Source organism: Parasteatoda tepidariorum, chromosome 10 (assembly GCF_043381705.1).
Source record: "Parasteatoda tepidariorum isolate YZ-2023 chromosome 10, CAS_Ptep_4.0, whole genome shotgun sequence".
In the NCBI taxonomy this organism is placed as follows: domain Eukaryota; kingdom Metazoa; phylum Arthropoda; class Arachnida; order Araneae; family Theridiidae; genus Parasteatoda; species Parasteatoda tepidariorum.
This window is the reverse complement of record NC_092213.1, coordinates 23,131,554-23,148,582: the sequence shown is the minus strand read 5'-3', so window position 1 is coordinate 23,148,582 and position 17,029 is coordinate 23,131,554. Positions and strand designations below refer to the sequence as shown.

At 27.1% G+C, this 17,029-nt stretch overlaps 1 protein-coding gene across 1 annotated transcript; it reads right to left on the bottom strand.

Annotated features, from left to right (window-relative positions):
- On the bottom strand, positions 1 to 16,491 carry LOC107440411 (DNA-directed RNA polymerase III subunit RPC4). The gene is made up of 10 exons (XM_016053321.3): positions 16,181 to 16,491; positions 14,618 to 14,725; positions 13,376 to 13,477; positions 12,029 to 12,186; positions 10,550 to 10,659; positions 8,123 to 8,258; positions 5,561 to 5,692; positions 3,799 to 3,929; positions 2,922 to 3,050; positions 1 to 1,080 (listed from the first exon to the last, which is right to left on the bottom strand). Exons 2-10 carry the CDS (start codon positions 14,713 to 14,715, stop codon positions 823 to 825), a joined length of 1,254 nt encoding a protein of 417 aa, XP_015908807.3. The 5' UTR covers positions 14,716 to 14,725; positions 16,181 to 16,491; the 3' UTR covers positions 1 to 822.
- Between the last annotated feature and the right edge of the window lie 538 nt (positions 16,492 to 17,029).

Genomic DNA, 17,029 nt, shown 5'->3' with positions numbered 1-17,029 from the left:
TTACTGTAAAAAATTCACCTTTATTTACATAAAAAAAAAGAATATACAAATAACATCTTTTTTATAATAAGACCTTCTAGCTTATTCAAATGAAGATTCATTCAATGAATTATTTCAAGAAAAATATGCAAACATTTGTATAAAAAGTTTTTTTAATTTATAATAGAAAATAAATGAGTATGATTAATTTTCAGATCATTTAGAAACTATATTAATGTTTAATTATTAATATTAAACCACGTCTATATATGCAGAATGGAATGCTGTTAATTAACAATTATATTAATGGCCTTAAAAAAATGGTGAAGATGCCAATATAAATAAAAAGTCAATAACAGTCTAAAATTTTGAGGATGAATTTAAATTTTTTTAAGCTTTCTTCTTTTAAATTTAAAATTAATTTTGAATAAAATCATATATTAAAATAATAAATTAATGGTTACTTATTTAGAAATAAATTAAATAATGGTTGTAAGGCTTTGAATACAAAATGACGATGTCATCGATGTAAATGAATAATTGAAAAAAGTCTTAAGCCTGGAAAACAAATTATGATAATTTTGATTTATAATAATTATGATTTTTTAAAAGACATTTTAAAAGAGGCCTTTGTTAAAAAAATATAAAATTTGATACAAGTTTTATAAAAAGTACAACAAAATAGCAAAAAATATTTTGAGGATTTTTTTCTCAAATGAGGAAATTTATTTAAAGAGTAGAACTTTTAAAATCACATACCTACAGGAATAGTATGTTGCATTAAAATCTTTATCTACTAAAATTTTTGTGAACTAATAAGACCTACATTTAATTAAAAAAAGGTTATCTTATAGATTCTAAAAGTTTATCTACATCAGGTACAACAGTTGCTTTATGATCTATATCCCCAAGGACTATGATATCTTTATCACTCTCATTTAATTGTATGGATACAACCTCATTTTTGCTTTTTACGGAATTGGAAAAGTCTAAATAGAAACTATTTTCTCCGATTAGTAATCTTGTGCGTCCGGATTTCATCACTTGAAGTTTTCCAATTTGACCTTCTGGCAAAACTGATAAGCCTGTTTTAGCTTTGTTCTGAAAGAAAACAAAAAGAAGATGAATACAAAAATACTTATTATACAGATATAAAAATATCTTGTATTTAAATGTCAAAACAAAATTAAGAAGACATTACTGTAAATCCACTTGACCCCTTTTTTTCAGATTTTTTTTTTTTTTTTTGAATTTCCGACCCTCAAAATTGTTTTTATTGCCAAAAATTAATAGATGTTCTATCCATTCGAAAATGCAAAACATTTTCATCAGAAAGCAGATTTTTGCTTGACTTATTGGTGGTAAAATATGTAATGTCCCATCCACTGATCTCCAGTTTTCCCTGCAATGCAAGTTTTATCTTAAAAAAAAACAAAACACCATGATGACATATTTATTAACTCGATTGCTTGAAGGAGTTTAAGATAAATATCCGCATAAAATAATTATTAAAAATAGGCGAAAAATATTTAGGAAAATAATTTTTCAACATTACCGCTAAAACAGTTTTACAATCACTGTCCACAGACTCACTCTCTAAATACCTCATAACTATTTTGATATGCAACGGTAATACTAATGAGAGCAAAATTATAGAGAGAACTAAATGATTTTGATTTCAATTCAAGACAGAAAATCTCAATGCGCAAATCGTAAAGAAAGTGCGACTAGTTGCACCATCTCTTAGCAATACGCATTAATAAATACAAAAATACTCGTAGGATTTAAAGAGACGTGTAAGAAGTGATAAATTCAATTTCAATGATACAATTTTTCTCTTTGTCACGTGTCATGCTACGCCGACCATACAGGCATAAAAACCTCCACTGTATGAGATGCAACGCTGATAGGGAAGGTGTTAATAAAAAGTTCTTACATAAACTTTTGTATAATAAGATAGAACAGAATAAATATTAAAAAAAAAAAAAAAAACAATAGTACGATAGAACAGTACCAAACACCCTCGGTCCCTACGTAGACTGATCAAAGTGGTCACCCACTCGCTTACCGCCTGCAGCCAGTGATACTTGACTTCAGTGTTTTACTGGGGTCTTTAACATCTGTCTCACGTCTTTACTATCAGTCCGCAGTGGGACAACTAAAAGACTCCCTCACTTTTAGAAATTTTTTATGGATAACCAAGTAGATCTGATACACAATTGGATTAACATAGTTACAGGTTAAAATGTACTTTTTCTAAATTAACATAAATTTTTTGTTCCATGGATATAGAATATATATATGCAAATATATACATATTACCACATATATATATATATAAATATGAGCAGGGGATAGGTGCAATCTGTAAAATATGGTTTCAATAGATTGGTCAGGAGGGCGGTCAAACATTTGAACCTCATTATATTATTTTCACTTTATACAATTGCAAAATTCGTTTACCAGATTATATTTCCATGAAAAAATTTTTTTAATGATGTTTTCTTATTTTATATAACTTAATTTACTAATGGTGAAAAAAAATTCAATTGAAAGTTATACAAATCTTTACACTATTTCAATTTAAATAATTTTGAATGAATGATTCCAAAATTTGAATAGAATCGATTAAGTACTTCTTGAGAAATAAAAATTTAAAATTACCACTTTTTCGAATAACTTAAATTATCATCCAAAATTTCTTTGGCTAGCTTGACAACTATTGGAAAAATATTTTCCAAATTGCAGCTATCTCCTATATTTTTAGGGTCAAGATTTCAAATCTGCCTAGAAATATATGTTTATTCAGATAAAGTGTGTTTTTTTCTAACTTAAAATATTGTTTGCTTACATGAATTAATTTTAATTATTAGTTCGACAGTTATTACGAGTTCAATTTTTCAATTTTGCACACTGGCATGGAATAGAAAACCAAAGTTTACTTTTTTCTGTTCTGGCAAAGAATCTTTTTGCTGATCTTCTGCTTGCTCAACAGCAAAAAATTTTGGAAACTGCAACAGGAATAACTGATGTTTGTCTGAAATAAATTGAAGGGGGGAATTCAAAACATGCTTAGAAAAAATATTAAAATATACATCATAAAACATTTATTATTAATATAATCACATATTTCAATTAATTGTTTCTATCAGCAGAAAAAGAAATGAAACTCTACACTAATAAAAAAATAACAAAAGCAAAAGCTGGAAAATTTCATTTTCTCANATGTAGTTTTTCTAAATTAACATACCTTTTTGCTCCATGGATTTAGATTGTTGAATATATAAATATGAACAGGGGATAGGTTCTATCAATAAAACTGGTCAAACGTTTGAACCTTCTTATACTATTTTCCCCTTTTGCATAAAATTGCAAAATTTGTTTATCAGCTTGTAATTCTATGAATTTTTTAATTATATTTTCTTATTATAATGTTTTGTTATTTTGCATCATTTAATTTACTAATGGTTAAAAAAGAATTTCATTAGTAAGTTATACAAATCTTTACACCATTTTAATTTAAATAATTTTGAACGAATGATTCCAAAATGTAAAAATACCACTTTTTTGAGATGATAAAATACACAAAAAAATAAATTATCATCTAAAATTTCTTTCGCCTGCTTGACCAACTATTGGAACCATATTTTCCAAATTGCAGCTATCTCCTATATTTTTAGGGTCAAGATTTCAAATCTGCCAAGAAATATATGTTTATTCAGATAAAGTGTGTTTTTTTCTAACTTAAAATATTGTTTGCTTACATGAATTAATTTTAATTATTAGTTCGACAGTTATTACGAGTTCAATTTTTCAATTTTGCACACTGGCATGGAATAGAAAACCAAAGTTTACTTTTTTCTGTTCTGGCAAAGAATCTTTTTGCTGATCTTCTGCTTGCTCAACAGCAAAAAATTTTGGAAACTGCAACAGGAATAACTGATGTTTGTCTGAAATAAATTGAAGGGGGGAATTCAAAACATGCTTAGAAAAAATATTAAAATATACATCATAAAACATTTATTATTAATATAATCACATATTTCAATTAATTGTTTCTATCAGCAGAAAAAGAAATGAAACTCTACACTAATAAAAAAATAACAAAAGCAAAAGCTGGAAAATTTCATTTTCTCAATTTCAATCAGTCTTACATCTCCTTTTCCGACTTGCAGGCATGTAAATATTCTATAGGTATTCAATATTTAATCGGTATCCAATATTTAACTGTAAAATATTGATTTAGTGTCCCCAAATTATAAGAAATATATTATTAAATTAAATTATAAAATAAGAATTTATTTAACAAAGTTAGCTTATTATCCCCCCTCCCCCTAGTCATACTAAGAGTTAGCGGAAGAATGACATGCCTGTTGCTGGCTGATTTGATAAAATTCTTTATAAAAATTCTTCAATAAGAATTCTTTGCTTTTATTAAATCAATGCTTATTCATGCTTAACTCATCCTTGCTAATAATAACTAATACTTCTTATATGTTAAAATAGCAATAATGTTTATAATCTGGTTTTTTCCGAAGAATTAAACATTGGTACATCTAAATGGTGTGCAATCTAAAAAGATGCTTAGGCATGAATTTTATAAATTAAAGACCTCATCTGTATGTATAAGCTTTAACAGGGATAAGATTTTTCAAGCCCACCCTGATAAGAACTAATAACGAATCAAAGTTATTATTTTTATTTTAAACCTTAATTCTTAGATTTATACGTTTTTTAGAGATTAATAAAAAATACTTAAAAGGTTTCTCTAAAGCCTACAATTAAAAATTTATAAGTGCAAGAGAGAATATGATACTTCTATTAAACATTTATAATCTTAAACAGAGGATAGAAATTGTCAATTACAGTAATTTCCATTAGATACGTCGCTTAGCTAATCAGAATTATATTAAGCCCAGACAATGTAAATAGCAAGAAAGATTATGAAAGCATTAGGTAAAAAAAGTTTGTTGCCGGTCTCGACGATATCGATCGCAAGACGAATATGTTACTAGGTAAAAAGATTTAGGCAGATATGAAGTGGATAAAAAGAAATAACTGACAATACACAAATTTTTTTTCTATGCTACTGTTGTTAATGACATACACAAACCAAAAATATGGGTAACTTTTAGTTACTGCGGGAATCATATGTTGGCAGTTAGTATAAACCTGCTACTTTAATGATGAAGAGAAAAATTATGATTTTCAAAATGCAATATATTTTAACAAAACAACTTTCACGAAAAAAATATTTTAAAACTTAATAAAACATTTATATTATTTTATAAATATAAATGCAGAAGGTGGGAAAACTTTTAGTTAACCTCAATTTATAGATATAAATTTAACCAAAGTCAAGCATCAGAAAATATCTTTCAGAATTAGTAAAAAAAATTTTTTTGGAATTAAATATAGGATTTTTAGGTACCTTAAACTCTAATTCCTTTTATAATTTTTTGGTGTATTTTAACTCAATTCTGTGACTTTATTCTTGATTTTTTTTCAGATTCATAAAATTCCCAGACTTCCTATGGCCATGATATTAGAAAAAATTGTGAAGGGACATTAAAAAATTTACCTTGTTTAATTAAATTATAAATTTCATTGTCAGATTCCAGATCCATGTTCACTTCATCCTGTTTAATGGCAGCATCAGCACATTTTTCTTTTTTAATAAATTTTGCAATTCTTTCAACATCAAATCCTAATCCTAAAGAAATAGATTTAAAAAATCAGTGAATTTAAAACAAATAAAATAAATCAATTAACAAAACGGAATAATTAGAGACAACATTTTCAAATTATTTTTCAGAAAAATTTTACAATTCCAATGTAAGCAGCAATTTGTTCATATGCATTGCATTGTTATAGAGTGGAAGTTCTAGAACTTTTACAATAATATGTAACAGCTTACATCGTTTTCAGTAAAAAGTGTAGCTTATTTAATATTTCCCCAAGCTCTTCTATTCTAAAAAGCTAACCTGGTAGCAAGATAGACGTGGTCAATCTGTATCACTATCTTCATAAATCAATTGATTGATTGACCAGGTAGCAAGATTGACACCCTGTCACTATTCTGCATCACTATTTTCAAAACATCTATTGATTTATTGACCTAGTAGCAAGATTGATCAGGTTATCTGCATCACTATTTTCAAAAATCAATTGATTTTTTGATCTGGTAGAAAGATTGACCAGGTCAATCTGCATTACTATCTTCATAAATCAATTAATTGATTGGAAATGTCAATGGAGTCAAACTAAGATAATTATTGTTAAAATTAACCTTATCCTAACACACAAGTAACAAACTTCGAAAATATTAGATATTATATAATTATACCCAAAAACTATATAAAATCATGCTTTACCCAAAAGTAAAAGAAACAGACGCTTTTACCAATAACACCTAATAATGAAAAGGGAAAAAATATTAATATTATTTGTAGATGATTTCATTAAAATAAATTTTTTTATTTCTTAGGAGGAAATAAAAGATTCTGCATTTTATGGTGGTCTGATTGGCGATGATTTAAAAATAAAATTCAATTCTATACAATCACAGTTAATTTGTAGACAAATAAAACAATAACCAGAATAATAAACATGAAGTGGATTGACTGCAGAGTTTAATGTTACAAGAGTAGAAAATGGCCTTATAAAGTTAACTTCACTAATTGCATATTTCACCATTTCAAAGTTAAATTTAATTTCTTTAGAATATCAGCAGATTCTTTTCAAATTTCAGAATTTTTCATTAAAAATTACGTTGATTAAATTGTAGTAAAAATTATTATACCTTAAAAATTCAGAATTTTTTCAAATATTAGCAAATTAACAAACAGTTTTAAGAATCACAAATATAAATTTGCCTAAAAAAAGCATATTTAATTAAAGAAAGTACAATTTAAGTTATTGCAATTAAAAATATTTTCTTTAGTAAGTTAGCCAATTTAAGGTAAGGCCCCTGAACCATTAACATTGAGGCCAAGTAAACAATAATACCTATTGTAGGTTAAAATTTATTCAGGGTGTTTTCCTCTTTGTGCACTAAACATGAATTATCTATTTCTAATAATATCTAGAGTGCTCAAACTATAAAATACAATACGTTGATAATAATTTTTGTGCACACTATCTGATTGTCATACACTATAATTTAATCTTACGAGTTCAAGGATTAAGTTTTAAATATTTTAATTAATTTGTGTAGAAATTTAAAGTTGTGAAATCAAAAACAAAAATGTACTTCATTTGAACCTTTGTTTTTGTTTGCATTTAATATGTATTTATCCAAAAATAAGTTAATGTAAAAAAACAAACAAACAAAAAAAAAACAATTATTTATTATTTTTTAATTTATTTAAGGTTAAAATTTAGTGAACTGTAAGATACACAAAGTTTTACATATTAAATGCTGGCCATGTGGGGCCCGAAAAGAGTGATTGTGACTTTAAGTAAAAAACCATGAAAATTTAATGTGTTCTAACTCCATATCAAGATTTAAATTTATGTACCATATATGTTCCATATTTAACGAATTACCTATCAGCAAAGAATGGCACACCTTTATAGTAAAAAACTCAGTTCTAACAAGAATCGGAAAATCACGTGAATATGAAAATTGATATATGAATACAACTCGTGAATACAAATTGCAATATTGAATTTTGAAAACTCTTGAATACAAATAACAACTTTGGAATTTAAACTCAAGTGAATACCAATCGCGATTTTAAAACTGTGTTATAAAAATTGCAAGGTGTCATTTTTAAATTAGGTAAATATGAACAATTGAAGCTTGATATTCAAACCAGGTGAATAAGTATCCTGATATTAGCAGATTCTGGCACAGTTCCATAAATTCAAAATGATGAAAATCCATTAACAAAAAGAATCAAACTGGCAGATTTTTTCCACATGGTGGAAGAATCACATGTATGTAAATGTCTTGTTAGTACGATTTAGTGAAAATTTCAAAATTTAACATCATTGGGATTATTTTCTAAGGATTATACATATATATGTCATACATAGATATAAAAATAATTATATAAATGTGTAGAATAAAAGTGACAATTGTAAAAACTAAATGCAAAGAGATAAATATTATAAATGAAAAAAATAAATAAATAAAAACCTTTGGCAAATTCTTCATCTTCAAATTTCTTTTTTGGAGGAATCTCTTTCTTAATTTTTTCTGCATCAAGGTGGCAAGGATATATAATAGGTTTGACATCATCATCTTCATCGTATTCATCATCATCATCAATAAACTTTAAAATAAATAAATAAACTAACATTAAAATAAATTTAAATTGCACATTACTAACCCTGTGACATGCTCTTATTTTTCATATAACACACCACGTTGCCTGAGCTCTTTCATGTTCACCATTAGCTTAGGTTAACCATTGGTTTTTGTGGTTTTCCTCTCAATGTAACACAAATGCGGGTTAGTTTCATCAAAAAGTTCTCCACAAAGGCCAATTTCTTATAATGCATCATCAAGAAGCTCCCTTGTCTTCTAGGTTGTGTTTAAAATTACAAGGCTAAGGAGCTGAACATTGTTAGTCATAAACTCATAATTGACTAGGCTGTTCAACGGTTATAAAATAAATATAAAAAATTTCAACAATTTGCTTTAATAACATTCTAATAATTCTACTAAGAAACTAATATTTTTCATTTAGAAGTTAAGCAAATCCTTACTTATTAGAATAAGAATCGCATCTTTAAGCTGTCCTAAATTTAGGCTTAACAGCAAAAAATTTTTTCAGCGCTGGGCAGGCCACGTAAAAGAGATTCCCGACCTCAGCAATAAGCTTGTTTGTAACTCTCGTCACAAAAGAGTTAAAAAATTCCTTAATTTTATAATTTCACCAGCTTGCATTAATAACTTTCTACTAAGTACCAAATATTTTTCATTTTGAAGTTAAGAAGCAAATTATTATCCATCCTAATTAGAATCATAATTTTAAGCTGCCCTAAATTGAAAAGTTAAGTCAATTATAATTGATTCGCTGTTGCAGGAAAAGGTAACAATATTTATATTGTTGGAATGTCTTTTTGGCATAGATACCCCACATAATATCAAAAAATATCTCATCAGCATTAGTAACTTCCAAAAACTTTCAAATTTCAAAAAATGGTTTTTAAAAAAATCAGCTTGATGTTTAAAAAAAATTTAATGACTTAAATTATGTTTTAAGCCACCAATAAGTATATAAAGCTTTTAGTGCAAATGAAAATGCAATTTCTTTTTCACTCATATTTTAGATAAGATCCTAAAACTTAAAATAATAATAAACACTTAATATTTTAACTCTGTTTATTTTGACCTTATTAATAAATTATAGTAAAACAGACAACTGTTAAACATAAAATTTATTACATTGATGGTTTAAAAAAAGAAAAAAAAACTACTTAATTTTGGAATTATCAAAGCAGATTTTGTAATTTAGCATTTTCACTAACATCTCAAAAATTGGATTCAAGTAATTACCATTACAAAAAATCACTACACTTAAAACATGAAGAATATTTAACATAGTAATAATTTGAAGTTTTCAACATTTGCTAGATACCCTACTGTATTTATACCCTACCAAAATTATTGTTTTTTAAACATTTCATTTTGTTTAAAAGTTTTGCACTTTTACTTTCCAATGTTCTAACAAAAGAGCAAATATTTTGAAAAATATTTTTCCTGATAAAAATTTTCTGGATCTCTTACAACATGATATTCGTCCCTCACAGGAATAATGTTCATCTTACATTAAATTCTTTGTGATACTCAAATCATTTTCTGGTGAATTTTATTTAAAGAGAATGAAACAGAAATATTGTTACAAAAAGTACAAGTTATCCAAACAAAGTTTTTTATAAGATTTTTTTATAAGTGTTCATTAAGATTTTTTTATAACTGTTCATCACGAGAAGATGGCTGGTATATGAGTTATTTTTCATGTAGCTTAAAATAGTAAAGTATAAATAATCAGGGTGCTTTTCTCTTGGTCAGGATTACAGGTTCATTGCAAATATAAACTGAGAGAAAATTAATTTAATGAAATGTTTTATTTTATTGCTTTTATGGTTTTCATTTTACATAAAATCTGATAGAGATAGAGAGAGTGAGTGAGAGAGAGTTTTGTACCAGTGAGAGCTGGCTGGGAGGAATAGCATTTTTAAAATTTGTAATTCAAAATAAAATTGTAAATATTTTAACCATACAGCTATGAAATCTATACAGCAAATTTTAATTTAGTCACAGAAAATAAATTTAATTTCAAATTGCACCTAATCAATGACATTTTATTTTTTTTTAAAAAAAGAAAAAAGATTAAATTAAAAATTTATATTTAACAACAAAAGATAAATAACAGATAAGTCTATGTCAGTATTTTGGCACTGTGTTCCAGAAAATAAAAATAATAAATCGTACACAAGTTCAGCAACTGCATTTTTACAGAAAATTTCTATTTTAAATCAAATCTCTAAAAATTACAACACAGCTATTTTAACTTTAAAGCTAAAACATTTCTCCAAATGAGTTAACAATACTTACATCATCCCTAAGAATCCCATTTAAGTCACTTTTCATCTCAGACATATCAAATTCCTTCTTCACTGCAGGTCTCTTAGATGTGAACTTTGGTACGGCTTCCCTTGGTCGCTCTACAAAAGTGTCATAATATATAATGGTCATTCTACAAAAGAGTCAAATTGAAAATTTACTCTAAAAATTTTACTGTCAATTAAATTTTAACTTAATTATTGTCAGAGCTTAATGTTCAGATCAGTATTATGGTCCCACACTTAGAAAACTGTCGTTAATTTTTTGTTTCTTTTTACAATTATAATTAAAAATGATAAGTAGATGATTTTTTCCTTAAAGTTGGTTAATTCTTTTAATATTTAGTTCCAGCACTTGCGTTACTAAATAAGATTAGCACCCTACACAGTAAGACAAAGAAAAAAGTGCTTATAATTATCGTTTTAGTTTAATGCTACACACAAAAAATTACGACAATCAAGATCTATTTTAGAAGAGGCTTTGAAGGCTACTCCAATATTTACATTCTTATAATCATAAATCTATACATTTTCAAGCATCGCTATTATACACTAATTACAGTTGAACTCCGGTAAAGTGAACAATCACTTGAAGTGCACTTTATTGATTAACCCGTCTAAATTCCCATTTAGATGTTATTCAAAACGCTTATAGAAAACAGATGAGAAATCGATAATTTGGTTATACTGAATTCAAATCTTATTTACGCAGAATTTTTTTCTGTCCTTCAAATTTAAACTTCTAGGGAGACTATTCCTGTACAGGACGAAGATGATAAGACAATTTACCAATAACTCTGTGGCTATAAAAACACAAAATTGAAATGTTATGTTTTTAAATTAACTGAAAATAAAATTTTATAGAAGGGATGTTATAGAGCAATTTGAATGTAACAATGCTGAAGTGCCCACTTTTGATATCCATACTGATGATGAAACCGTAACCATAATAAAAGAAAAATCAGGAAGGAAAGTTAATGGAAGAAAATGAAGCGATAAGAAAATTGATAAACACTATCAAAAATCACAAATTTTTTTCATACATAAAATGCAAAATTAAAACCACTTTTTAATCTTAGTAAGTATTTTTCCATTAATTTTTTTTTAATCTATTTATTTAGTTAAAAATTTTTCAAACAAATTATGTAATATTTCAATTATTATTTTCTACATTTTTAGTTTCGGCACTCGTCTCACTAAATGAAACTAACACCAACTGTCATATGCAAAAAAATATTTTTGAAAAAATTTGTAAATAGTGAACTATTGTTTATAGTGGACATATTGCTAGGTCCACAGACGGTTCACAACAGAGGGGTTGAACTATATTAATTTTATTAAAAGTTTTGAATTTAATATTTTAATTAAACATTGTACCACAGCTTTAATTTACTTTAACACCATTATGACACGTTGAACCTAGTTTTTTAAAGATAATATTTATTTATACATTTTTCATTAAAATTAATACCATTTTTGGATGGACTTGCAGCAATCCCTTCTCCAAAAAGAGATCCTTCAGTCTGAATTATGGTTCGTTCCTTCTTTTGCCATTTAGGACTGAATGAAGGTTTCTGCTTAGGTTCTTTACTCTTACTTGTGGAAGTTTGGGATTTTTCCGGTTCTGACCTAAAAATAAATAAAAGTTAAGTAAAAGTCAACTAAGCACCTTTAGAATAAGAAAAATGCAATACTTTAAGCAATTAAAAAGCAAGATTTAATAAGAAGTTTAGGCAATAAATTTTGATAATAGGAAACACTGAATCTTTATAAGAAAATTTATTTTTTAATTATATACTGAAATTCACTTTCAGGTTCTGGCCTAAAAATAATTAAAATAAAAAAAAGTCCAGAAGGCACCTTTAGAATAAAAAAATGCAATACTCAAAGTAGTAGAAAAGCAAGATTTATTAAGAACTTCAAGCAACAAATTGAAACAACCTTTATAAGAAAACTTATTTTTTAATTACTATATTCAAGAAATCCTATTTCTTTTCTATATCTATTTTTTCCTTTGTTGATACATTGAGAACCAAACTTAATATTTTCCATAATACTTATTAAATATATGAGATGCAACAGAGTACTTTCATTATTAAGGAAATAATCACAAGAAACTGAAGCTGTAAGATATTACTTTATTAAAAACTTCATTAACTTCAAAAATATACAAATTGGAAATTACAGAGGACATGTTTTAAGCACTCAAAAATAGATACCCATTTCCAACATTTGCTAACACGTGATTGAGAAGAAACAAAACTGATTTGAAATATAAAACATTAAGTTGTCACCAAGAAATGGAAAAATAAGGGTGAGAAAAAAGATGAAAAACAGGACAAGAAAAATTATTTTTGTTTCTCACCTTTATTTTTCTATTTTTAATTAGCAAATTAACATTTTATATTTTAAAGTACTTTTTTTCTCAATCGTGTTTGGCAAATCTTGAAAATGGGGGCCTGTTTTTGAGTACATAAACATGCTGATTTTTGAAGCAAATGAAGTTTTTAATCAAGTAATAATTACATGATTATTTTAATGCATGATTTAAACAAAAATAAGAACAAAAGACAATGATACAGCTAAGAAATTATTTTAAAAATCCAAAAATGGTGACTTAAAAAGATACTATTTCAATTACAATAAAAAAAAATTATAATTCAGTGCACTTCATACATAATAACATTAAAAAAAAAATAAATAAAAATATAGATTCAAAAATAATTAAAAAAATTATTTAGTTTTCGATGTAAAATGCTCATAAAAAATAACAAAACTCTTTAAGTTAAAGTTTGTATTCTTATAAAAGATAACTTACTCAACAGATTTTTTTTCACGCCGGACGGGGATGTTAGGTGTAAAAACTCTTTTAGGTTGAGCTCCTAGAGTTAAATCTCTGGGACTTCGGATTGATGGTAATCTAAAATAGAGAGGTCAATAGTTAAATAAACAATTAAAAAGTAAAATGCTTTTTTTTCAAGATAACTACCAAACACATTTTAGGAAAATAAATTAATGCTTAAAATGGAACAAGTTTTTTTCTCTTTAATAAATTTGTGAAGCAAAAAATAATGAAACTTATTTTCTTAAAAGTTTTGTAAATTAAGAGGTTATTTAATAGAAAAGCATAGTAATTATCAAGGTATTATAAATTAAGATACAATTTTATTATGTCATTCTAACTGAAAGTTTAAATATTTTATTTCAATTTTCCAATGACAATAAGGCAAAATACTGTGCCATAATTATATGTCTAGAGTGTTCACAAAATAATTAACTTAGTATAACTGTTTATCTAATGATCAGATTTTAATTTAATATTTATATTATAGGGTTGAACTTTAAATGTGCTAATTTTTGTATAGGAGATAGGGATATCCAGTCATAGGAGATAGATATAGGAGTATAGGAGATAGATTTTTTTGGGTGCTTAAATAGTTTAAGTTACAAATATTAGACACAACATACTTTTTCTAAATAAATAAACTCTTTCTTCATGGTGGAACTTTATTTTGATCTTCCACAAATTAAGACAAGAGGTTTACAGTTTAAAATTTGAACCTAAATACTTAATCTAATATTAGTTTGAAAATTTTGAATTGTTTTACTTTAAATAATGAAATTTTAAATAATAAGAATTAAATTTAAACAAACCCTGTGAAAAAGTTTCTGAGTAAAAAAATTTCCAAAATTCAAGCAGTTTTTAATTATATTTTGGTTTTTATTAGCTACTCAAATATTGTAATGAAATTTTTGTTCATTTAAATAAAAAAAATCCAAAAAGGAATTTACTTACGTCCTGTTAAAAAGTAACCAAAAATTTTCATATTTTACAAGTTTTTAAAATCTTAGAAAATTCAATAATTAGTACAATAAACAATTATAAAAAATAACAATTTTTCAAGAATTTATCTAGTTATTATTATTAATTACAAGTTAAACTGAGTCAAAAAAGTTATTAACTTCTTTAAATAGTTTCAGAGTAAAAATAAATTGAAATTTAAACACTTCAAAAACTTTTCTTAAAATCAAATTGATTATTGAAGATAAATAACTTTACCTTGTATTTCTACCTAAAGGAAGGCCTCTAATACTAATTGCACCTCTAGGCAAGCCACTAAGATCAGGATGTTTTCCAGGAGGTGGTAGCTCTGACATTTTTGTTTATCTGTAAAAAACAAAACAATAAAATGAAGCTTTTACAATACTTTAAAACGAATTCCCGAGAACATTTCCGAATTGATAGCTGTTTGCGCCAACTACCACCATCAAGGCTTCAAAGGGTACTTATATATGCAATTAATTTAAAGACAAATAAATAATGTTTGCACAGAAGTGGCGACGGGAGATTTCCATATCTTGATCTGTGGCAAAATAAGAGCACCCCTGGGCAAACATCTGCATGTTTTTTATTTTTACAAAAAAATTGCAAGTTTTAAATCTATTTGGCATCCAGGCGAGTGTAGTTGGTGCAACAGATCACGATACGGAAATATCCCCATGGCTACAAATTATATGCCCTTTGAATTTGTCCTTTTTTTCTTTTGGTGTTTTGAGTGCTAAGTGTAATTGTAAATACGAAGAATATTTTTACAAACACTAATAGTTTTTGTTTGTAATGTTGTAAAAAATTAAATACATACTGATAACACAAGGGTGGATACGAATTATACACTTTGAATTTGTCCTACTATGTGAGTTTCTCATACACAACTGCTCGATTTTTGCCATTACTCAGCTATTTTTATAGTGCAAGGGGGAGATTTCCGTATCCTCATCTGTGGCAGAATAATCGCCAAGTGTTCGTAACTTCTGGGAAGTGGCCCGCAAGAAACATAAAAAAAAAACATCACAGAAAAGGACCAACTCAAAAGGTAAAGCTTGCAGCGGTGATATTTCTGCATCGTCACTTTTTGCGCCAACTACAATCGCCAAGGTGCTAAATAGATTTTAAACTTGCACATTTAAAAAAAAACATGTAGATATTTGCTGGGGGTGGCTACGAGTCATACATTTCGAGTTGGTCCCTTTCAGTGATGCTTTTTATAGTTTCTCGCGGGCTGCTGCCCAGAAGTTGACAAGACTTGGCGTTTATTCTGCCACAGAGCAGGAAACAAAAATCTCCCCCTCGTAGCCACCCCAGGGAAAACAACTACATGTTTTTTTTAATTTTAAAATTTGCAAGTTTGAAATCTATTTGGCACCTTGGCGATTGTAGTTAGCGTGACACAGATCTGGATACGGAAATATCCCCTGAATATTTTCTGTCAAAACAATCTTGATTAAAATGATGAGAGAGACGTAAATAGCTGCTTATGCAAGGTATATTATCCTCCCCCTTTCCAGAGAAATAAGGTTCAAAAACATATCACAATAAAATAAACGTTAATTCCTCTTGATATGCCTTTTACACAAAAAAACATACTTTTTTAGGTAATAGAGATTCTTCTTTTATAATAATAATAATTCTTATTTATTGCCTGTCTCGACAAGAATCACAATTCAAATTTAATTTAATTATAGTAAAATATAAAACGAAATCTGAAAAAAAGAAAGAAAAAGATTCTTATCAAGATAATCAAAAAGAAAATGTATGCAGGGAAGGAAGAAAATAAAATTGAACCTGCTTTTCCACAAATAAGAAATCTTAGACAGCTAGAGAAAAATTAATAGGCGAATGAAGGGTTATGAATTTGCACGTTTAAGATAACTCTTGGTGATGAATTCAATTTCCTACATTTTATAATCAAACCAGGCACTTTAATAAAACAGTTTAAAAACAATAAAATTAAACTGATCGTTCTAGACTGATTAAATGATCATAATTTTCTTGCTGAATTAAAGGTGATTTAATGCTCATAAATGATTGCATTACATAAACATAAACAAAAATATAACCGGAACCGGGTATACAAATATTTCTGCTCAACTAGAAACCATTGAATCAGCAGGATTGCACAGTTAAATAATTAGAAGCAATTATTAAAGTTTTAGTAATATTTTAACATCCCTTAATTTTTGCTAAATTAGTTTTTTAGTGTTTAGTTATTTGAAACAAAGCTAGGAATCAGAAAATTGTTGCTCAAATTGTTCAGGTGGGTACTGTGTCACTTTTGAGGACAAATTCATTTTGAGGACAATATTCTTACTGCGGGTAGTGATTTACTTTTTTAATTGTTTCGCATCGCAAGATATCTATGTGACAAATTAAATTTGAAAGTGTCAGTAATATTTAGACAATTACGGCTAAATTAAAAGAAAAAACGTGGAAAAATTAAGCGAAAATTAGACTGTTAGAAATGTTAGTATTGATGCTTAAGGTCTGGTTTCTTAGGACAAGCGCCTTATCTGGGCGTCAGCGGGACGTCAACGTCCCGCTGACGCCAACAAAATACTGGTTTGTTAACTCAAGGTCTGGTTTCTTAGAACTAGCGCCTTATCTGGGCGTCAGCGGTAAGTTGATGTAGAGCTG